The 24,611-nt window shown below is 38.1% G+C and overlaps 1 protein-coding gene across 10 annotated transcripts in view; it reads left to right on the forward strand.

Moving 5' to 3' along the window:
- Positions 1-24,611, forward strand: part of msh5 (mutS homolog 5) — a 90,626-nt gene that overhangs the window by 57,761 nt on the left and 8,254 nt on the right. For all 10 annotated transcript variants that reach the window (XM_048261801.1, XM_048261808.1, XM_048261802.1 and 7 more), the window contains 8 exons: positions 536-608; positions 1,891-2,000; positions 2,145-2,225; positions 11,762-11,849; positions 15,302-15,488; positions 15,614-15,740; positions 15,930-16,079; positions 16,248-16,322. In XM_048261801.1, coding sequence (XP_048117758.1) covers positions 536-608; positions 1,891-2,000; positions 2,145-2,225; positions 11,762-11,849; positions 15,302-15,488; positions 15,614-15,740; positions 15,930-16,079; positions 16,248-16,322 — 891 coding nt within the window. The remainder of the gene's footprint in view (positions 1-535; positions 609-1,890; positions 2,001-2,144; positions 2,226-11,761; positions 11,850-15,301; positions 15,489-15,613; positions 15,741-15,929; positions 16,080-16,247; positions 16,323-24,611) is intronic.

Consider the following 24,611-nt stretch of genomic DNA (forward strand, 5'->3'; position numbering starts at 1 on the left):
TCTGCCGGTTGTTTGGGTTGTTGCAGCGTCACTGGAAAAATATAAATTAAAGTCGCGTGATACCGCGTGATACCGCGCGCGGACCGCGAGGGAAGCTGGCCAAATCGAAGCACTGCCCACTGTACCCAACCATTTTTTTAATCAAAAGTGATTACCAACACTCTACTCAAACAGTGCAATAGAACAGCACCAGATGATGAATCATTATGACATTACATAATATTTTTAAACTAGAAATGCACTTGGAGGGTGCAGACCTCCACCATGACAAAATGTAGTAACTTCCAATGTTAGTGAAAGTGAAACTAAGTTCTTCAAGCTGGCCTGTGAGTCAAAGCCTTTAATGGTTTCGTCCTTGCTTCACCATTCCATCAAGTCGCATGACAATTGGGCTGGCAGTTTTTGCATAATCTTGTAGTAAAGTAATGAGATGAACCACACCAACAACAACCTCTTTGAGGTACAAATGCACTATTTTGAGTGGCCCACATCACTTTATTCTGAGAAACTCTGGACTATCAACTGTTCTGTGCAGGTTGACTTTGAGAGCAGCGTGGCTGAAAACCGCTTTACCATCAAGCCAAATGTCGACCCTGCTGTTGATGAAAGTAAGTAAACACACAAACATAAGACTGGAAGTAACAAAGTAATAAAAGTAAAGAAATGCATAACATACCACATTTTCCAACCCTTACCTGTGTGTGAAAATGGTTTACTAACCAGTTTTTTATCTGGGGAAACAGAAAGAACCAGTTTGAGATTTGACACTGACTTCGACCTTGCACTGTAACCAGGGGCGGCGCCAGCAGTTGAAAACATTCGGGGCTTAGCCCATAGAGTCTAAACGGTCCTCATAATTCCCATTTTGCCTGCCCTTCCTTCTCACTTTTCATAATTGAATCCACCGACTCTAGCCTCATTTGTGCCACATTGATTGCATATTATGAACACTAATATTTTGACAATTAAAGGATGTAATGACATGTTGCTATCTTGACATTTCTGTTTGCTATAAAAACAAACTATATAGCCTGCTATAGCCACCTAGCAAAGTGTAGTTTTAAATAGCAAGATGCATCATATGGTTCATGTTTAAAGAGAACTAATCATTGAAGACTCACTTAGATAGGCCAGCACTGTTTGGCCAGCTCCAAACTGTAGGCGAGTGAGTGCTGGGCAGGCTGATCACAAACCTGAATTTGTAGCCTAAATGACGAGAACTCGACAACCCCCACTTCCACATTACTCCACCACCTCCTTGTCTTTTCTGTTGCCTTTATGATTTGCCTTATAACTTTTTTAGACCAAATAGGACCTGAACCCTGGAACTGACTGACTCTCTCTCACTCTCGCTCTAAGTAGCGTACAGTATATGTATATGTTCCAAATTATGTTTTATGGTAACGTTCAAGTTGGCGCTGTACCTGTACTCTGCTAAATGACAATAAAGTTAAATCTAAAGTTAGATCTGCTGCATAAAAGAGTGTGAGAGGAAACCTGTGTCCTGCTTTTATGTTTGATAAATAGGTCCATCTCATCTCAAAGTTTCAATGCTCGATCGGAATAATGGTTTCATATTTGTTAGTCAACTTTGCAAAATACATTCGGGGCTACACTCAAAACATTCGAGGCTGAAGCCTCGGCAAAATCAGCTGGCGCCGCCCCTGACTGTACTGGGCCATTATTGGGCCATACTGTAGATGTATGATGCATTAGAGCTCAGTTGAAAGGGGCATTACTAAAGGTTTGAATAGTTATGTAAATTAAATATTTTAGTTTGTATAGTTTTTTTTTATTAATTGTGATAGTGGAATACAGTGTAAAAATTAATTGAATCCATTTTAAGATGAACGTAAAACTGAAAACACCAGTGTTCTCTTTTTGCCTCAGAGAAGAGAAGGATGATGGGACTGCCAGATTTTCTGACAGAAGTTGCTCGCACTGAGCTGGAACACCTGGATTCTCGTATTCCCTCCTGTTGTGTTATCTACATACCTTTGGTAGCTTTCCTTGAACCCACTGAACCTGAATATCAAACTTTGGCTCATCTTTTAGATTTGTCCATTTTTTCCATTTAAAGTTGGTGTGTGCAACTGCATTGAACGTGTGTTTATTTGCTCTCCCTAATGTTTTAATTTTTATAGATTGGGTTCCTTCTCTCCATCCCCCGACTGCCCAGCATGGTGCAGAAAGAGGACTTTGAGATTGATGGGCTTGATTTTATGGTTAGATGGTCTTGTTTTGTCTTGTCTTGTCCTGGACTGTGTGGGAGTTGTGACTGTGGAAAATAACTGTTTGCATTATTATTAGGGGTCCAAGCAGCGCAGCTGCGGGACAATTGTTTTTATTGTTATAAAACAGACGAAGTGACAGCAAAATAATAACTTCATATAGCTGGACTTACCCCACGTTTTTGTCTGTTTTTGTGGCAAAGCATGTTTATAATCCAACGCTATTGTGTGTTTCTCTATGGCAAAGCATGTTCATAATCCGGTTTTGAGATCCTAGCAAATTCCTACATGGCATCCAATTCAAGGCTCACATTGCATTCCAATTTGTTCAACAAAGAAACACCTTTTTTGCCTTTACTTTGTTTATGGCAATGCAGTATAAAGTTGACAATCATTATGAGTGCATACACACGCAGGCTAACACGCAAACTCGGGTCAAGTCAGGTCAGATCAGTTCGTGTCACAGATATGGAGCGCAGAAAGGTCATTTTTCATCACTAAATAAAAAATGGCATTTATTTCCGTAAATCACACACCACATATTTCTGTAAATTACTCAGCCACAGAGTATCCCTCCATGGCAATTATATTGCCTGATTCAGGACAGTCTGCCCTACACACAAATGAAATGCATGTAGAGCTATGAGCTTGCTGTGGTGAGATACATGACAAAATATAAGAATTTTTATAATACGCTTTTTGTATTTTAATTCTTTAAAAATCAAAATAAAATCAATGCCAGTACACATGAACTGATGGCAGATAGCCTAGACTCTGCTGAAAAAAAACAATATATAATATGTGTGTGTGGCACTTACAATGACCAGAATAAATCCTTATGAATAAAGGTAGTGAAAATGCCCTAAAAACAGCTTAGGGTTCTAAGGGTTAAACTATCCAGCTATTTAACCGTTCAGTCATTCCAACTATATTAAACCTCATCTACCTAGTTCAGTCATTCTAACTATATTAAACCTCATCTACCTAGCAAATAATTTAACCTTTTAAACTATCACCCTATTTAACTGTTCAGTCATTCCAACTATATTAAACCTCATCATGTTGGTTGCTAATTAGCACATCATCTGTTTTAACAATATATTTCACACAATATGTTTTGCATTTTCATGCACTAGTAATTCCCTGGAATTGCGTTTTCTAGTTACAGTGTATGAAAATGCACTGTACTGTTCTTCCTAGGCTTCTTCTTATTACAGTGCATGAAAATGCACTGTATTGTTCTTTCAAGTCTTCTTATTCTTACGATTATTACAGTGCATGAAAATGCACTGTACTGTTCTTCCTAGGCATTTTATGAGAGTGCATGAAAATGCACTCTACTGTTAATCCGATTTATTACAGTGCATGAAAATGCACTGTACTGTTCTTCCTAGGCATTTTATTACAGTGCATGAAAATGCACTGTACTGTTATTCCAAGGCATTTTACAGTGCATGAAAATGCACTGCATTAAAATGCATGAAAATGTTCTTCCTGTTATCAATTCTTCTTATTACAGTGCATGAAAATGCACTGTACTGTTCTTCCTAGGCAACAACTTCTTCTTATTACAGTGCATGAAAATGCACTGTACTGTTCTTCCTAGGCAACTTCTTATTAGAGTGCATGAAAATGCACTCTATTGTTATCCGAATTATTCTTAATATTATTATAGTGCATGAAAATGCACTGTACTGTTATTCCAAGGCATTTTATTACAGTGCATGAAAATGCACTGTACTGTTCTTCCTAGGCTTCTTATTACAGTGCATGAAAATGCACTGTACTGTTATTCCAAGGCATTTTATTATTATTACAGTGCATGAAAATGCACTGTACTGTTTTTCCTAGGCATTTTATTACAGTGCATGAAAATGCACTGTACTGTTATTCCAAGGCATTTTACAGTGCATGAAAATGCTCTGTACTGTTCTTCCTAGGCAACTTCTTCTTATTACAGTGCATGAAAATGCACTGTACTGTTCTTCCTAGGCAACTTATTAGAGTGCATGAAAATGCACTCTATTGTTATCCGAATTATTCTTAATATTATTACAGTGCATGAAAATGCACTGTACTGTTATTCCAAGGCATTTTATTACAGTGTATGAAAATGCACTGTACTGTTCTTCCTAGGCATTTTATTAGAGTGCATGAAAATGCACTCTACTGTTCTTCCTAGGCTTCTTCTTCTTATTCTTCTTCTTATTTTTCTTCTTCTAACGCAGTTAATGCAGCTTTAACCGTTTAACGTAAAAACTTCATTCAAACTGCGTTGCGTAGGTCTTACTTAGGACATGGGGGCTTTGTATTTTTCATCTTTGTAACTTTTATACTTTTTAAACTATTAATTAAAAACTACTCAAAATTTCCCCATAGACTTAACATGGGCTGATGACATCACAATGGACTAATTAACTTGATTTGTTCCTGGATCATCTTCCAGCTGCTCATCTAGGCCCCATCAAAGAATCAGTTCAACTGATTGCACCTGTATCAACTGCTTTCTACTGAACTAGACCAACTCTCTCTGTGTTTCTCCATTCTACAAGGATATAAGACACATTTCATCCAACTTTCTATCCATTCATCCTCTTCAAACCATTCACTCATCCACCCATTAAACTATCCATCAACATCCATTAAACAATCTGCCTATCAACATCCATTCAACTTTCTGTCTATCAACATCCATTACACTATCTACATTTAACTTTTAAACTATATACTCTGTCTCAGGCTTTAAGCATACAATATGGCTCTATTAAGACTGCCGTTAAGTAATTAGAATCTTAGGCCAGGTGGCCAGGCCACCTGCATCCTATCAGTTTCTCAGGCTAACCTTTTAAACTATCCACCTATTTGACTGTTCAGTCAGTCCAACTATATTAAACCTCATCTACCTAGCAAATAATTTAACCTTTTACACTATCCACCTATTTAACTGTTCAGTCATTCCAACTATATTAAACCTCATCTACCTAGCAAATAATTTAACCATTTAAACTATCCACCTATTTAACTGTCCAGTCATTCCAACTATATTAAACCTCATCTACCTAGTTCAGTCATTCCAACTATATTAAACCTCATCTACCTAGTTCAGTCATTCCAACTATATTAAACCTCATGTTGGTTGCCAATTAGCACATCATCTGTTTTAACAATATATTTCACACCATGTGTTTTGCATTTTCATGCACTAGTAATTCCCTGGAATTGTGTTTTCTAGTTATTTTTCTTCTTCTAACGCAGTTAATGCAGCTTCAACCGTTTAACGTAGAAACTTCATTCAAACTATGTTGCGTAGGTCTTACTTAGGACATGTGGGCGTGGTATTTTTCAGCTTTGTAACTTTTATACTTTTTAAACTATTAATTAAAAACTACTCAGAATTGGGCAAAACATGGGCTGATGACATCACAATAGAGCCGTTAAGCAATTAGAATCCTATGCCAGGTGTTCCGGCCACCTGGATCAACTGCCAGTCTCAGGCTTTAAGCATACAATCTGGCCCTATTAAGACTACACATCCTGTTCAACTGCTTCCTCTGTTTCAAAATAAAAGTCCTCACTACAATATTTCACTGTTAAACAATTTAACCCTTTAAACTACTGAACTTTGTAACTGTTCAGCCATTGTAACTGTTACTTGTCATCAACTATGACTCCTACCCACTGTATTTAGTTAGCATGGTTAGCATAGTTAGCATGTGAACATTGTTAGCATTTTTAGCAAAACTACTAAAAATGATTTGCTAAGTTAGTTAAGTAATATGGTTAGCATAGTTAGCATGTTAGCATTGCTAATATTGTTAGCATTTTTGGCAAAACTACTAAAAATGATTAGCATAGTTAACATTAATAACATACTAGTTAGCATTTTTAGCATAACTGCTAAAAATGATTAGCTAGGTTAACTAAGTAACATGGTTAGCATGGTTAACATGTTAGTTAGCATAGTTAGCATAACTGTTAAAAATGATTAGCTAAGTTCGCTAAGTCAACATGCTAGTTAACATAGTTAGCATAACTGCTAAAAATGATTAGCTAAATTAGATAAGTCATATGGTTAACATAGTTTACATGTTAGCATGCTAGTTAGCATAGTTAGCATAACTACTAAAAATAATTAGCTAAGTCACATGGTTAGCATAGTTAGCATTTTAATATTGTTAGCATGCTAGTTAGCATAGTAACTTGGTTAACATTATTATCTTTGTTAACATAGTTAGCATAACTGCTAGCAAACATTAGAGCCATTCCAACTGTCAGTTATCGTCAACTAACAATAACAATAACTAACAACCTAAATAATTTAACCATTTAAATTATCCACCTATTTAACTGTTCAGTCATTCCAACTATATTAAACCTCATCTACCTAGCAACCAATATAGTTTGTTTTTACTCTGCATATTTTACATCATATTTTCATGCACTATATTTCCTTTAGGAAATGCTTTTCTAGTTCTTCTTCTAACGCTTTTTGTGCGTTTAATGCGGCTTCAACCGTTTAACGTAGAAACTTTGTTCAAACTGCATTGCGTAGGTCTTACTTAGGTGACTTCAGCTATGTATTTTTTAACTATGTATTTTTCAATCAACTTTGTAACTTTTATACTTTTTAAACTATTAATTAAAAACTACTAAAATTTCCCCATTGACTTAACATTAGATTATGACATCACAATAGAGCAATTAGAATCCTATGCCAGTGGCCGGTTGCACAAAGCACCTTAAGTTAAGTTTTTCCCTTAAAATCTGATTTAAGGGTCCCTTAAAATAAAAACGGTTCCACAAACACCCTTAAGTTTTCTCCTTAAAGGTTCCTTAACATTTTCCCTTAGTATTTAAGGGTTTGTCCTTATCTTGTAAGAAATCCCTTAAACTGTTGCACAAAAGACCTTAGTAGTCTAACTAAGGGGAAAATCCTAAGGGACATCTGACTCTACCTTAACCATATTATTAACTGAATTGATGCTAATAAATGAAGTTTATTAACTACTTTTGACCATTCAAAACAATATAAAAATATGCTTCCTCTGTCAAATAGATAGGCCTATCAGAAACATGCCGTATTGTTATTGTTTGGTTTACGTAGGCTAATGTTAACAATTCATGTGGATGTCTTGTTAGCCTATGAGCTTCGGTTCGGTTCGCTAGGCAAAACTTTGGTGCACTGATGACAGTCAGGATCATTTCTAACTTGCCAACTAGTATTGTTCAGTTCATGTATATAACATGTTTTACTTGCTACCTGGATAATTTCCGCTAATATTATTAAGGTAAGATGAATGATAAGAAATAAGCACTGTGTTCGGTGGGTTAACTAACGGCATCGCGGCAAAGGCAGTTAGCTAGGCTACAACTGTTGAACAATCTCCGTGGAAACTATAGAATTTTCATGCCGGAAAATCCCTTTCAGTGCAGTAAATCCCTTGACGTTTCTCCTTAACTAAGGAAACATTTTAAGGTATTCTGTGCAACGCCCTTAAGTAAATCCCTTACCTGAGGAGAAATTAAGTCTTAAGGGTCATACTTAAGGGAAAAAACTTAAGGTGCTTTGTGCAACCGGCCACAGGTGTTCAGGCCACCTGCAGCATCTGTCTCAGGCTTTAAGCATACAATGTATTACGTATGTATTACTGACTGTATTAAGACTACAGATCCTCTTCAACTGCCTCCTTTGCCCACAACTGTTTCAAAATAAAAGTCCCTTTAAACTATTCAACTTTTGAACTGTTCAACTGTTCAACTGCTCAACTGCTCAACTGTTCAACTGCTCAACTGCTCAACTGCTGTAACTGTCAGTCAACTATGACTCCCATCAACTGTATCCTCTACCTTCAACTGTTTCAAAATAAAAGTCCTCACTAGCTAGTTAGCTAGTTAGCATAATTAGCATTTTAGCATAACAGCTAAAAATGATTAGCTAAGTTAGCTGAGTCACATGGTTAGCATATTTAGCATGTTAGCATGTTAACATTTTTAGCAAAACTGCTACAAAAGATTAGCGAAGTTAGCTAAATCACATAAGTAGCATGTTAGCATTTTTTACAAAACTGCTAGAAAACATGAGCTAAGTTAGCTAAGTAACTTGGTCAGAATAATTAGCTTTGTTAGCATAACTGCTAGCAAACATCAGAGCCATTCAAACTGTCAGTTATCGTCAACTATCATTGGGCAGCCGTGGCCCACTGGTTAGCACTCTGGACTTGTAACCGGAGGGTTGCCGGTTCGAGCCCCGACCAGTGGGTGGCTGAAGTGCCCTTGAGCAAGGCACCTAACCCCTCACTGGTCCCCGATCGCCGCTGTTGTAGCAGGCAGCTCACTGCGCTGGGATTAGTGTGTGCTTCACCTCACTGTGTGTATACTGTGTGCTGTTTGTGTTTCACTAATTCACCGATTGGGTTAAATGCAGAGACCAAATTTCCCTCACGGGATCAAAAAAGTATATATACTTATACTTACTTATACTTATCTACCTATATACAGCCTTTAAACTATTTGTCTATCAACACGCATTAAACTATCAGTCTATCAACAACTTTTAAACTATCTACATTTAACTTTTAAACTTTCAACATTCATTAAACTATGTGTATCAACATCCATTAAACTATCTGTCTATTAAACTATCTGTCTATTAACCCTTAGAACCCTAAGCTGTTTTTAGGGCATTTTCACTACCTTTGTTCATAAGGATTTTCATAAGGATTTATTCTGGTTATTCTGGTGTAAGTGCCACACACACATATTATATATTGTCATTTCATGTATTAATACTAGCATTGATTTTATTTTGATTTTTAAAGAATTAAAATATAAAAAGTGTATTAAAAAAATTCTTATATTTCGACATGCATCTCACTACAGCAAGCTCACAGGTCTACATGCATTTCATGTGTGTGTAGGGCAGACTGTCCTGAATCGGGCAATATAATTGCCATGTTGGAGGGATACTCTGGGGCTGAGCAATTTACAGAAATATGTGCTATGTGATTTACGGAAAAAAATGCCATTTTTTATTTTGTGATAAAAAATGACCTTTCTACGCTCCATATCTGTGACACGAACTGATCTGACCTGACTTGACCCGAGGTTGCGTGTTAGCCTGCGTGCCTATGTGTATGCAGTCATAATAATTCTCAACTTTTTACTGCATTGCCATGAACAAAGTAAAGGCAAAAAAGGTGTTTATTTGTTGAACAAATTGGGATGCAATGTGAGCCTTGAATTGGATGCCATGCAGAAATTTGCTAGGATCTCAAAACCGGAATATGAACATGCTTTGCCATAGAGAAACACATGATAGCGTTGGATTATAAACATGCTTTGCCACAAGAACAGACAAAAACGTGGGGTAAGTCCAGCTATATGAAGTTATTATTTTGCTGTCACTTTGTCTGTTTTATAACCCAGAAGGATGTACTTGGTATCAAATGATAGCTCTGAGTCTCCTCTTTCATCTGACATGCATGGCATATCTATGCGATCACGAGTTCGCGAGTCATTAAAACGAGAGTAATGGGTGCGCAGGTGAACGCAGAGAAGTATAGACTGTAAATATGATGCAATTTGATTTAATTTCATGATTTTTTTTATTTTCATACTTGATCGTACAGACAAGTGTGTAGTCTCTTTGGAAAGCCCCACTTCTGCTCGGTCATGCAATAAAGGTTTCATCTCGTTGCGATGAACAGTTCTGGAGCAATGTAACAGAGAAGAAAGGGTGTGTTTTTTGACGCACTTTGCGTCAATCGGGTTCTAAGGGTTAACAACTGTTAAACTATCTACATTCAACTTTTAAACTGTCTACTTCTAAACTCTCAACTTTGATGATAATGAACTTTGAACTATGATATGTCTGTCCTAGCTTCATTTTCATGCACTCGTAATTCCCTGGAATTACATTCTCTAGTTATTATTATTCTCCGCCTAAAAATGTTTGTGCAGCAAAACCCGTAAGGCCCATAAACTTGAAACTTGGCCCCAGGGCCCGGTATCTACTCAAAACCCAAAACATAAGGTACTGCGCCTATAGTTGCCACTATAATAATTAATTTTGGCTCATATCTTAAGTACAATGAGGCCTAGCCTCAACATTCTTGCATCAATTTAATCTTTACATTGGTACTGGGTGTATTTTGGTCTTTTGCTCTAAAAATGTCAACTTTTCTCACAGTTTTACTATAAATGAAAGTGAAAGTAAAGTGAACTAGTCGGAGGTCATTCATCCCAGTCTCCTAAAATTCAGTGTACATCATCTATAGGCAATGCTGATAAATAATTATCGGGGGCTTATTTTGTCCAGTCATGTTAAAAAAAAACACTCAATGAACAATACAAGGAAGTGGCCCCTTATGACCAATATCTGAAAAGTTAGCAAATTTGGTCAAATTTCAGAAGGAAAATATTATTGAAATTTTAACAGTCACATGAATATATCACATGAATTGTGATATACTCTCACACTGAACTGGCCAGAAGACCCGGGTTCAAAACCCACCTGAGACATAATGTGTCTTGTCTCTACAGCGCCCATACCATGTATAGGTCCAAGTGCCCATGGGGACCCAGATTCGAATCCCACCTGCTGTCATATCCCGATCTCACCCCATCTCTCTCTCTCCCACTCACTTCCTGTCTATCTTCACTGTCCTATCCAAATAAAGGAAAAAAGGCCAAAAAATATACTTAAAAAAATTGATAATGCCTAATTTGAATATTTAAACATTAAATTACAGAAAAGTTTTTTTTTTTCATTAATATAAAAAATCTACTGGGGGAGTTTCATAGTGATATTTGCTGGTTAAAAAATGTACCCTACACCTGTAGTGTCTCACCTCAAACTTTGTTCAATTTCTCAAATGTTTTCTTATTCAATTATGTAGGCCAATCTGATTTCCACAATGTTCTAGACTTCAATCAATTCAAAATGTATCATGGAATATGTCAGTTGCAAACACACAGTTGCAAACACCCTGCGAACATTAACCTTGGTGGTATGGTGGTGCAGTGATTAATGTCGCCGATTCTCAGGCGTTGCTCGAAGACTTGCTGTTGCTGCTATCCTTTAAAGGACATGGTGTTCCCCTGACTCCTCCTCAGTTCTCACAATTCTACAGTATCAATGCCCATCTGCAGTTGCCAAGGTGGCTTACAGCAACAAATGCTGTAAAATTAAGCTACAAGGGTCCTAAGGGCTGCTTGGAGCCTGATCTTTGACGCTTGTGCTATATTTATTACTATTATTATTATTATTATTATTATTATTATTATTATTATTATTATTAATATTATGTTGTGTCCTGTCTGACAGCACCCCTTAGCTGTTCTAAAGTAAACTACAGCCTCTTGGGGTTTATTTTTTAAATTAATTTAATGTGTAAATCCAGCCACACAACTAGTGTCTAAGCAGCCCCAAGCTTGTGTGGCTTGTGTGATGTTGTTTTGTTTATGTATACTTTTTCTGTATGTAAGTAAATGGTTGTTTGTACGTGTTTATGCTTGACATGTATGAATAGTTCCTGTCAGGAGAGCGTTTGCATTACCGTAGTGAAAAAACCAAAGGCCTTGATGATCTGCTGGGGGACTTGCACTGTGATATCAGAGGTAAGGTATACTGTATCTTATTTTGACTGCATTCAGCCACATGCAAATAAAGTTAATTCTGAAAGTTTTCAGGTCCCATATTTTTCCACATTATGTAATGTTTCAGTTTCATCTTAAAATAGGTTGAATGCATTTAATTCTCATCAATCTACACACTACTCCACAATCACAACGATTTAGTGATCTGATCAAGGGTTCAAGGTTGTCTTTATAGTCCCACTTGCGAGTGCTTAGATAGGGGCGAATTCTCCCATTTGCGTGTAAATCACACGTAAGCCCGTTTTTGCGTGCTTCAGTTATACACTTTTCAGTTACGCGTATTCTCCCATTCCCGCTTCTGTCACACCCACAGCGCGCAAGTTTGAAATCAAGGCGGCCTTATGAAAGAGGTGATTTATTTAAAATAGAACCAGACTGATCCATCACCTCGTTAATTTAGGTTGATATGAAAACGTGGAATGTGGACTTTCTCATTGACCTTCTGAATGCCACTTAACAAAATTTCACTTTTGCTTTGAGGTTTGTTTATAAAGGGTCAAACCATGCTTGAGGTGTGTAGATTCATAATTTAAAAACTCACTATTAAGAAAGAAAGTTATAATGGCAGCTGCTTCTCATAATATAAATGTAACAAATCTAACAAAGCTGTAGACTGACACCTGCAGTTTCTAATACAGTAGAGAGACTGGCATAACAACACCAGCCTCCATAACAAACGAGAGACAGGAAAATATAAATGATGCTGCTCAACAATAGTGCAGGCATCTGTGCAAATATATGGAGGACTTCGGTCAAGTTGGAAAGACAGATTTTGAACGAAGTAGGCTATTGGATTATGACTTCACGTCAAGTTAAAACTGAAGATGCACAGTCGGTAAGCTCTGATATGCAACGAGGGCTGAAGTTGGCAGCAAAGATGGCAACATTTCCAGAAAGGTACTGGCTTGATGAAATTCATTCTGGACTCTATCCGACCACATAAAGACCTCGGGATACTTCGGTTTGGCTTTAGGGACCCTCTACTCACTACCACGTATGTGTAATGTTGTTTGGAACTGTAGAAGAGGTATAAAAATAGCGTTTTGTAGCGGCGAAATGACATGCCCGCGTCAAGTAATGAAATACGAGTTTTGACTAAAAACGGTAACATCGAGCTTTCTCAAAACACATCCGAATGACATGATTTGGATGTCAACTCAACGTATGTACTCCCAATCATCCGTAAAAAGATCTAAAGTGCATTTTACTCTGGATAATTCCTTTAACAATATAGCCTCATGGATACGGTAATGGGAAATATGCCACCTTGTGACACTAATGGCTAAAAACATAAAGCCCTATCGGCATATTAAAGGTGCCCTGCCACGCAAAACCGTTTTTACTTGCATTTTTTTTTAACATGTTAGGTCCATATGTGTTTGTGCTATGTCATGAATGTGAAAATAAACAGCTACCTCCTCCGTCAGCTCTAGCCACTGAAAAGAAATAAGCAGAGAAATTAGGCCAATTGCAAAAGCTCTTCAGATTGATGTGGAATTGATGAGCTCATTACTATTCATGAGCTCGCCCAGTTGAGACCATGTCCACAAAATTTGTTTAGTCTGTGACAGTTTTAGTAGGCCTATGCAAGGATGGCTGAATGTCAACTGACTTGTGCGCTATGCACGAATAGAACTTCAACAATGCATTTTGCCCAAGAACCCAGACTTGAGGATCAAATGGCTTCAGTTTATTTTTTGGAACAATGCTACAGGCTTTGCAAAAAGGTTGTTGTTTAAGCCTGGAGCAGTAGGCTACCATCGCAGCAGTCTACGACCAGTGCCTGTAAGTAAAACGTTATTGTCAACTCAAGGACGTGCTATGTTATACAGGTTTAATGAACTCGCTAGCCTAGCAGGTTTTATTTATGCACATTTGGACAATGCTAGCACTCGCTAGCCAAGCAAAGTTCATGCCATGAAGTTAAAATTAGTTGATAACAGCTACCATCGCAGCAATCTACAACCAGTGCAGTCCGTAACTAAAACTGTCAACTCAAGAAAGTCTTATGTTATACAGGTTTAATGCACTCGCTAGCCTAGCAGGTTTTATTTATGCACATTTGGACAATGCTAGCACTCGCTAGCCAAGCTAAGTTCATGCCATGAAGTTAAAATTAGTTGATAACGGCTGTCTTGTTATGGACGAAACCTACTAGCTGTTAGCCAATCAGAGTCAAGCAGCTTAGCTCATTGAATATTAATGAGAACTGACGTAAATCGAGCTGAGTCTTCATGCAGGTTTTCAATACCACGCTAGAATGGTATGAAACAAGTCCATGGTAGAACTTCAGACATTACCACAAAGTAATGAAATACGTGTGGCAGGGCATATTTAAGCACCAAATTTGATACTGTAGTTTTGTCTAACCTACATGTATTTAAAACTAGGCCTACTGCCGAGAGCAATATGCTGTTTCACCTTGTAGTGGCGATCGACCTTAATACAGCCCTCGGGAGCGCGTAGCTGAAGAGGTGCTTAAATCAGTGGCAGAATGTGCGCAAGAGTTGTATACTTAACCCTTAAAGGAGTACCGTCACACCGGTGTGACGGGAATGTTGAGAAATGAACATTCTAAAGAATATCTGGGTTCATTGAATTCAACATAGAATTTTAGAACCTTCAATTGTTGCGGAACTTAGAATGTTCAAAAACCTACACCTTTAAGGGTTAAGTAACGCCCAGATTTTGGGGTTTCTCCTCCCAAAACACATGACAGATGATATATGATAAATGACAGATTAGAGAATTTGAGCAGGCTGAAAGGCGCTCAACGCGTTGAGCGTTTTTTAAAAATTATTATTATTTTTACTTATGCACATGGGAGAATTTGCCCCTTAAAGTATAACTCCGGAGTAAAAAAAAACCTAGGGTCTATTCACGGTAGTTAACAACTTCAAACTTTTGATTGAGAGCAAAATTACGTTCATTGGTGGCATTTTGGGCAAGACTGTTTATTTGCACTGAATGGGCTTACAGTAATGCTAACTGGGCAGGGTGTCATGTTGCTATTTTATACCCCTAACAATGCCTTTCGGGATCCCACCCCGACTCTCTCTCCCACTCACTTCCTGTCACTCTCCACTGTCCTGTTGCATTAAAAGGCATAAAAAGCCCCCCAAAAAAAGCACTGCTCTATATGAAGTCTGAAACATAAACATGTTAAGAACTTGAAAGGGTCTGAAAACTGCCTGTATACATAAATCAGATTTGTAGGCCAAGTATACTTGCGTATACAAGGAATTTGGTCTGTGCATTTATCCCATCCGTGAATTAGTGAACACACAGAGCACACTGAGGTGAAGCACACACTGTATGCATTTGCTCACATTAGATGCTCAAGTGTTGGATTTTCTGTTTGTAACTGTAATATTTGGTGGTTTGGAGAGTTAGCTACAGTTCTGTGTTGACAGATCTAGAAACATCAGTGATGACTCAGCTCCAGAATGTGGTGCTGCAGCGCAGTAGCTGCCTTTATAAGGTGCTGTCTCTGTGTGCTGAGTTGGATTGCCTGATAGCTATGGCCCTGGCTTCTCAGGAGTACATTTACAGCTGCCCCACAGTCATGCCGCACAGTTCTATCAGACTCAGCCAGTCCAGGTCAGCATACACATGGACATCAAATAAAGTACCTCCTGACATGTACACCACATTCACTATATTAGCTGTAGCACTCATAAATGGGGTAAAAATAATATTTCTTCTTTTTTTATTTTTTTGCTCAGACACCCTTTGTTGGAATTGTGCTGCCCAGTGTTTGTGTCTAATCCGCTAGTGAGCTCTGACACTGAGGGAAAGGTGAAAGTACTGACTGGGCCCAATTCATCTGGCAAGAGTATCTACCTCAAACAGGCATATACACACCTTGGTTGTCATGTATAATCAAATCATCATTTTCAAACCACAGTTTGTACTGATTCTATGATAAATTTTATTTTTAATATTGATCCAAACCTGTTGAGTGTAGCCCGGTTTGTAGTTGTGTTCTTGCCCACTGGTAGTTAAAACATCTTCCAAGTAAAACCACTTTGTGTGATGTAGGTGGGCCTCATTGTATTCATGGCTCTGATTGGATCAGATGTGCCAGCTAAAGAGGCAGAGATTGGTCTGGTGGATGGCATTTTCACACGTATGCAAAGCCGTGAATCTGTATCTGTAGGCCTCAGCACTTTCATGATTGATCTCAATCAAGTAAGCAATATTCTCTTACTTTTTAACCATTTCTGTTTCACTTATACATATCTCCTGCACACAAACAAAAACAAACATCATTGATAAGTGGAAACTGTGTATTTATTGTAAGATTTGCAATTTCAAAAAAGCAATGAAACGTTTTTTTTTTTCTCTCTTTTTCTTTAGATGGCATACGCCCTGAAAGGAAGTACAGGAAACTCTCTGGTCCTCATTGATGAATTTGGCAAAGGGACGAATACGGTGAGAAACAAATTGTATGTAACTGAAATGCTACCATGGCTTCACAGGCGACAGATGATGCTATGGTAGATGATGCTATGCCATTGATGATGATGCTGTGGATGAATTTCATAGTGCAGCATTTTTCATTTGAATGTATTGTTCATTTGAAGAATGAGAAAGACATATAGTCCTTCACTTAGGAAGAAGCTCTTTAAAACATTGTCAAATCATGCTACAATATCATGAGTCATCAGGTTTTGCACAAACATGGATCTTGAGTGCATATATAATTTAAAGCAAAAAAGGGCCATACCAAATACTAACATAGAATTCATGGATATGTCTTTGACATTGACTCAAATTGTGAAGACGTTATGATGTTGTATTAAACTAGATCTACCGCATAGCAGTACGGCTGCCGCTCAGTCCTGCACATTTCTCCGCCAAAATAAATCACGCTTGTCAATTTGTCTCTACCTCCTACTCCATCCCCTACTCTTGTAACTCATATAAGTGTGTGTGTGTGTGTGTGTTGTTATGGTGTAATGGTGTGTGTGTGTGTGTGTGGGGGGGGGTGTAATGAAACAGCTCTCATTAAAGTTTCCAATGACATACGCCTCAACACAGATTCAGGTAAAACATCAGTCCTAGTGCTACTGGACCTTAGTGCAGCATTTGACACTGTTGATCACAATATTTTACTACACAGACTAGAACACTTGGTTGGATTTACAGGCATAGTTATCAGCTGGCTAAAATCATATCTACAAGAAAGGAGCTTCTTTGTTGCTATCGGAAATTGTACCTCAACACCAACGTCCTTGACCTGTGGTGTTCCCCAGGGGTCGATCTTGGGGCCACTATTATTCAACCTCTATATGTTCCCACTTGGACAAATCATTCAAAATAATTTGATTTCATATCATAGCTATGCAGATGAGACACAAATTTACTTAGCTCTATCACCAAACGACTATGGTCCTCTTGAATCTATGTGTCAGTGTATAGAACAAATCAACACCTGGATGTCTCAAAATGTTCTTCAGCTGAACAAAGAAAAAACGGAAGTAATTATATTTGGTAAAAAGGAGGAAAGACTTAGGCTTGCCACTCTCCTTGACACAAAAGGGTTGAAGGCAAAGGATACTGTTAAAAATCTTGGTGTATTAATTGACAGTGATCTAAATTTCAACAGCCACATGAAAGCAATAACTAAATCAGCTTTTAACCACCTCAAAAATATTGCCAAACTCAGAGGGCTGATGTCAAAGCATGACTTAGAAAAACTCATTTAATGCATTTATCTCCAGCAGGGTTGATTACTGCAATGGACTGTTCACAGGCCTTCCTAAAAAGACTATTAAACAGCTTCAGGTGATACAAAATGCAGCAGCTAGGATTCTAACAAAAACTAAAAGAACTGACCACATTACTCCAATTCTTAAGTCCTTGCACTGGCTTCCAGTAAGTCACAGAATTGACTTTAAAGCACTATTGCTTGTTTATAAATCAGTAAATGGAGCAGGACCTAAATACTTGTCAGACATGCTTCAGCAGTACACACCTTCTCGCCCCTCTCAGGTCCCAGGTGAAAACCTGCTAGTAAAACCTACTGTTAGAACTAACATGGTGAAGCAGCTTTTAGCTGCTATGCTCAGCTGTGGAACCATCAAAAGGCCCCAACTGTAGCCAGTTTTAAATCTAGACTTAAGACCAAACTGTTCTCAGATGCTTTCTGCTAACTGTGCCGAAGTTACAAATTCTGAATCTGCCTTGATAATTATTCTACCTTGTCTTTTATTACTTTTTTACTACTTTTGCCTCTTTTTTTTTTTACTAATTATTCTTTATTTTTAAAATGATTTTTACCTTGTGTTTTATGTTTTCTTTTTATTATGATCTTTACCTTTTAACTATTCTTTGACTATATTGCCCTTCTGTGCTTTTATTTGTTATTATTGTTTGGTTTTGTTTATGTAAAGCACATTGAATGACCTCTGTGTATGAAATGTGCTATATAAATAAACTTGACTTGACTAATGGTGTGCTTCTCAACTAGACTAGAATTTAACATGACAATTATAGTGACCAAAATTATCACGGTTGTCGGTATTATCGCTGTATTTTTCAAATGTGCTGAAATGTTTCTGAGTCAACAGAATAGAATATCTTGTCATGAAAGTATCCTTGTGTCCTTGTAAAAGTAGTGTGGCTCCTTTAAGAGAAAAAGACTCCCTTTTTGTTACTCGGTGCAAGTTATTGCAGAGTACGCTGCTCCGTCTATGAAAGGTCAAAGTAACAAAAATTAAATAAAATGAAATGACAAAGTAAAATGTCATGTAAGTCAAATCACCAAGTATCAAATTTAAATCTATCAACAGTCATTAAATGCAATCTAATGTGAAGTTTAAATCAATGTAATTTGAATTTTGAATTACGTTAAACTTGAAATCAATTGAATAAGTAGTTGAATTAATTTGTCATAATATGTCATACATTACATTTACATTTCCCTGTTGTTTTCATTTTGAATGAGACTTAATATTTCAGCCTCATGCAATTCCGTGCGCCACGATTAGGGCTGCACGATTATGGCCAAAATGATAATCACGATTATTTTGATCAATATTGAGATCACGATTATTAATTAATTTTAGTGACAAAAATATTTTTTCCCTAAACATATTGGACTTGCTATCTGGCTCACCCAAATTCTTCCCCTCACATTTACTCCCCTAAATTACTGCAAATATAGATTTGACTGCGACTTCTAAACTTCCAAACAACTTCCAAACAAATGTTTTGTGCGTGCTACTTTGTTAATATTTGGGAAAACGTTAACAGCCCACCGGGAATCCTCCCAACGCTCCCCATTAGCCACTTAAGCTCTGCTTCTTTTTCACGAGTTTACTGTAATCGTTTAGTCCAGGGGTGTCCAAACTTTTTGACTGAAGGGCCACATTGGGTTTTGAAAATTGCCCAGCAGGCCACACACAAATAATAATAATAATAATAATAATAATAATAATGTTTTGTATTATTTAAATGACAAAATAATTTTGTTGTAGAAAATTAATTTCTTAAGAAATACTGTTAATTTGATGCTGTTTAATTCATTTATAAATGGTGCACTGTCACTTTAAGACTCTTTGCCAGCTCCACTCAAATAGCCTATGGCTAGTGCTGTGCCTATGGCTGTGCCCTCTCACAGTTTATAAATGGTAAGTAGTGGGAACTACTGTTGCCATCGCCCTCTCTCCCACACTCAAATGCGTCCCCAATTAAATGGACTAGCATAACGTAGTTAGATCTGCTGCAATGGAGATACTATGTATCTCGATGTGACAAGCTGTTTTGACATTGACATTGTAAACGTTCTCTAAGAAGAGTGTAAAGCAGTTTGTAGTAGCCTAAAGTTAACCACAACGCCGCGTCTATCGCTGGAAAAAAATAGCGACGCCTATGATAAACTAATAAATGCTCGGGGGGCGGATTAAAGTGCATGGCTGGCGCAGTTTGGACACCCCTGGTTTAGTCATTCGTTGATATGTAAAACACTGACGTGTAGGCTACATTGTTCACTCGTTTTGAGTAGGCTGTGTCTTGAAACGCATATGCATTGTAGGTTGCACATGTAGCTTATAAAATACATGAATAAAATTCCCGTCGTTAGCTCAACTCTTATTACAGTAGGCTATAGGCTATCGGAGGAAGCAAACAAGGACTAAAAGTTAACGTGATAAAAAAGGCATGTGTGGTTTACGTCATGTGATGGGTTTCACGGTATGAGTTGAGAGCCCTGCTTTGCTTATATTTTTGGTTAACTTGCCTGAAATCAGAAATATTTTCGAACAATGGATGATCCGCTTCGAGGGACAAGCTCTTGGCCTTCTGCTGTGCCACACATTTGATTTTTGATCGTCGTTTATTGTATAGTCTAACTAGCCTACTAATAGTCAACATAATGTCACTAGTCCACAGTGCATCAGGCTGAACAGTGCAGGGAACAGCTGTCATTGGTAGGCTGCATGCAGGCACATGGTCAGACAGGTTTAAGGAACGCTTGATTTGTTTTGTAGCGGAGCGTTCTATGGGTTGCCAGGTTGGTTCTATGGGCAGAGCACGCATTTGAAATATCGCTCGATCACGCAAATTTGATCGTGGGAAGCCAAAATCCTGATCGTGATTAAAATTTGATTAATTGTGCAGCCCTAGCCATCATTTAATTCGAACACTTTTACTTTGGACTTTGGTGTTTAGGTTGTACTGTCACCTGTCAATCATGCTCTGTCCCCCGCCCCCCCTCCACTGAATCTGAGTCGATTTATCAGGTCTTTCGTAATAGTTTCCCGGTTTCCCCCCCACTTCATCACCATCACCAGAGCCTTCGTCTGAGTCTGAGGCAGGAGCCGAACTACATGAGGTAAGTAAATTGACATCATATCGCTGTGTTTTTGCAAAATCAGGTGAATTTTAGTGTTGACATACTTTTTAGCTCTGCTAGTAGGCTCGACGAAGACGAAGGCTCTGGTGATGGTGATGAAGTGGGGGGGAAACCTGATAAATCGACTCAGATTCAGTGGAGGGGGGGCGGGGGACAGAGCATGATTGACAGGTGACAGTACAACCTAAACACCAAAGTCCAAAGTAAAAGCGTTTTAAAAGCGAATTAAATGGTGGCGCACGGAATTGCATGAGGCTGAAATATTAAGGGGCCGTTTATGCGAGAACGATTGCGAAGGAAGACGACAAAATATTTTATCATAAGTGCCATTCGTTTACACGGCGACCCTGCCATCGGGGCTTGAAGACACAAAAATCTGAAGACTCCTTCCAGAGTGTAGAGTTTTGAAGACGACCCGGGTTGCCTCTCCGTCTAAACGGCTAAACTGTCAAATTATAATGTCTGCGCATGATGTCGAACCCTATATATTATGTCACACCCATGCACAAGCCTGTAAAAGTAAACAAACATGTCTGACTATATCGATCCCACAGATCTTCAAACTGCTCTAATGTCCGAATATTTTGTTTGGCATGACTCCCAATCGACTCCTTGATGCAGCTTATTAGTTTCGTATGTCAGCGTTGAATAGAGGAGTAGTTCGACCTCCTCGTCAGTCCACACAAAGTTTTTCTTCAGAGCCGCCATGGTTGTTGTGTTGACATGGGAAACAGGAAATGACATTTACGCGCATGCTCGCGGACATACCGGGGTTCTATCACACCACCACCCAGTGGTCTGGAATGCATATCCAATCGAATATCACATACTCTTGCGTCTTCGTATAAACAAAGATTTCCCCCTGAGAATGCTCGTCTAAGCGTGAATAAAAAAATGACACGCCACTTGATACGCCACTTCTGCGTCTTCTCTTTTCATCGTCATCGTATAAACGTAGCCTTAAGTCTCATTCTAAATGAAAACAACAGGGAAAGGTAAATGTAATGTATGACTTCAAATTAATTCAACTTCTTATTCAATTGATTTAACATAACGTAAGTTTAACGTAATTCAAAGTTCAAATCACATTGATTTAAACTTCAAATTAGATTACATTTAATGACCATTGATAGATTTAAATTTGATACTTGGTGATTTGACTTACATCACCAAGTATTTTTTGCTGAGATGTGAGCTCACTTTCTTTATTGCAACACCCCTAGAGGCCAAATGAGACCACTTTCCTTGCATGTCCTCACAATCAGCTAATATGTCCATGTATCAAGTTTGGACTTCATACAACGAAGCGTTGCTGAGATATGAGCCCACTTCCTGTATTACAGCGCCCCCTATAGAGGCCAAATGATGCCAATTTCCTACTGTGTCCTCACAATCAGATACCAAGTCCCTGTACCAAGTTTGAACTTCATACATCAAAGCGTTGCTGAGATACAAGCTCACTTCCTGTATTGCAGCGCCCCCTGTTGAGGCCAAATGACGCCAATTTCCTAGTGCATCCCCACAATCCGGTACCAAGTCCATATACCAAGTTTGGACTCAGACATCAAAGCGTTGCTGAGATACAAGCTCACTTCCTGTATTGCAGCCCCTATAGAGGCTAAATAATGCCAATTTCCTAGTGTGTCCTCACAATCAGATACAAGTCCCTGTACCAAGTTTGGACTTCATACATTAAAGCGTAATTTAGATTTTAGCCCACTTCCTGTTAAGGCGGCATCGCCGCCATGTGTGATTGGCTGTACAAACAAACTTGAAAATAAAATTTCTAGTGTGACAATCAGATACCAATACCAAGTTTGGACTTTACATTAAAGCGTGGCGATTTTAGTCCTGTTGCAAGATTGGCTGTCACGGGCAAACAAACTTGAAAATAAAAAATCAAGTATCCTTATTCCTGAAGATTCTCCGCCAAGTTCTGTGAAAATCGGATGAAATTTGTAACCGCTGAAACTTTTCGTAGAGTTTGCACTAAATCCAATATGGCGGAGGTCCAATATGGCGGAAAGTGACGGGATAGGGGTAGATGAACTCGGGATGCTCCAAGGATTCAGACGCTACCTCAATTGTGAAAATCAGACAAAAGAGTCAAAGATCACGTGCATGAACGCATGTCCAGCATTGAACTGGTGGTGGCGCTAGAGCGTGTATTTGGTATCAAATGATAGCTCTGTGTCTCCTCTTTCATCTGACATACGTGGCATATCTATCCGTTCACGGGTCCGCGAGTAATTCAAACGAGAGTAATGGGTGTGCAGCATTGGTTTGTGTACATGACGTTAATATTTTGCAGTCACTTCGTCTGTTTTTATAAGCCAGAAAGATCGATATCCATGGTACCAATGGATAGCCCTGTGTCTCCTCTTTCATCTGCTATGCTTGCCATATCTATGCGATCACGGGTTCGCGAGTAAATCAAAAGAGAGTAATGCGTGTGCAGGTGAACGCAGAGAAGTATAGACTGTAAATATGATGCAATTTGATTTAATTTCATGATTTTTTACAATTTTCATACTTGATCGTACAGACAAGTGCATGGTCTCTTTGGAAAGCCCCACTTCTTCTCTGTCATGCAATAAAGGTTTCATCTCGCTGCGATGAACAGTCGCGGAGCAATGTAACAGAGAAGAAAGGGTGTGTTTTTTGACGCACTTTGCGTCAATCGGGTTCTAAGGGTTAAATTGTTTAACAGTGAAATGTTGTAGTGAGGACTTATTAATAGGACGTTATTTTGAAACAGTTTTTGGCAGAGGAAGCAGTTGAACAGGATGTGTAGTCTTAATAGGGCCAGTTTGTATGCTTAAAGCCTGAGACTGGCAGTTGATCCAGGTGGCCTGAACACCTGCCATAGGATTCTAATTGCTTAACGGCGTGTATGATGATGTCTGTCGGCAATGTTAAGTCTATGGGGATTTTTAAAAAATTTCTTTAATAGTTTAAAAAGTATAAAAGTTTCAAAGTTGAAAAGACATAGCAGCTTGGTCCGTTTGAAGACCAACGTTACAAAGTTTGAATGAAGTTTCTAAGTTAAACTGTTCAAGAGAAATAGCGTACTGAAAAAGTGGTAAGCGGAATAATAATAAGAAGTTGTTGCCTTGGAAGAAAAGAACAGTGCATTTTTATGCACTGTAACTAGAGAATGTAATTCAAGGGAATTACGAGTGCATGAAAATGAAGCTAGGACAGACATAGCATAGCTTAACAAAAGTTGATAGTTTAGAAGTAGACAGTTTAAAAGTTGAATGTAGATAGTTTAACAGTTGTTAATAGACAGATAGTTTAATAGACAGATAGTTTAATGAATGTTGAAAGTTTAAAAGTTAAATGTAGATAGTTTAAAAGTTGTTGACAGACTGAAAGTTTAATGCGTGTTGATAGACAAATAGTTTAAAGGCTTAGCAGTTTTACTAACATGCTAACTATGCTAACCATGTGACTCAGCTAACTTAGCTATTCATTTTTAGCAGTTATGCTAAAATGCTAACTATGCTAACAATGTTAATGATGCTAACTAGATATCTAGCTAGTGAGGACTTTTATTTTGAAACAGTTTAAGGCAGAGGATACAGTTGATGGGAGTCATAGTTGACAAACAGTTACAACAGTTGAACAGTTAAACAGTTGATAACAGTTGAACAGTTAAAAAGTTGGATAGTTTAAAGGAAGGGCACAGGAAGCAGTTAAACAGGATCTGTAGTCTTAATACAGCCATATTGTATGCTTAAAGCCAGAGACAGTTGCTCCAGGTGGCCTGAACACCTGGCATAGGATTCTAATTGCTATTGTGATGTCATAATCTAATGTTAAGTCAATGGGGAAATTTTAGTAGTTTTTAATTAATAGTT

The sequence above is a fragment of the Alosa alosa genome, chromosome 13 (genome assembly GCF_017589495.1).
Source record: "Alosa alosa isolate M-15738 ecotype Scorff River chromosome 13, AALO_Geno_1.1, whole genome shotgun sequence".
NCBI classification, from domain to species: domain Eukaryota; kingdom Metazoa; phylum Chordata; class Actinopteri; order Clupeiformes; family Clupeidae; genus Alosa; species Alosa alosa.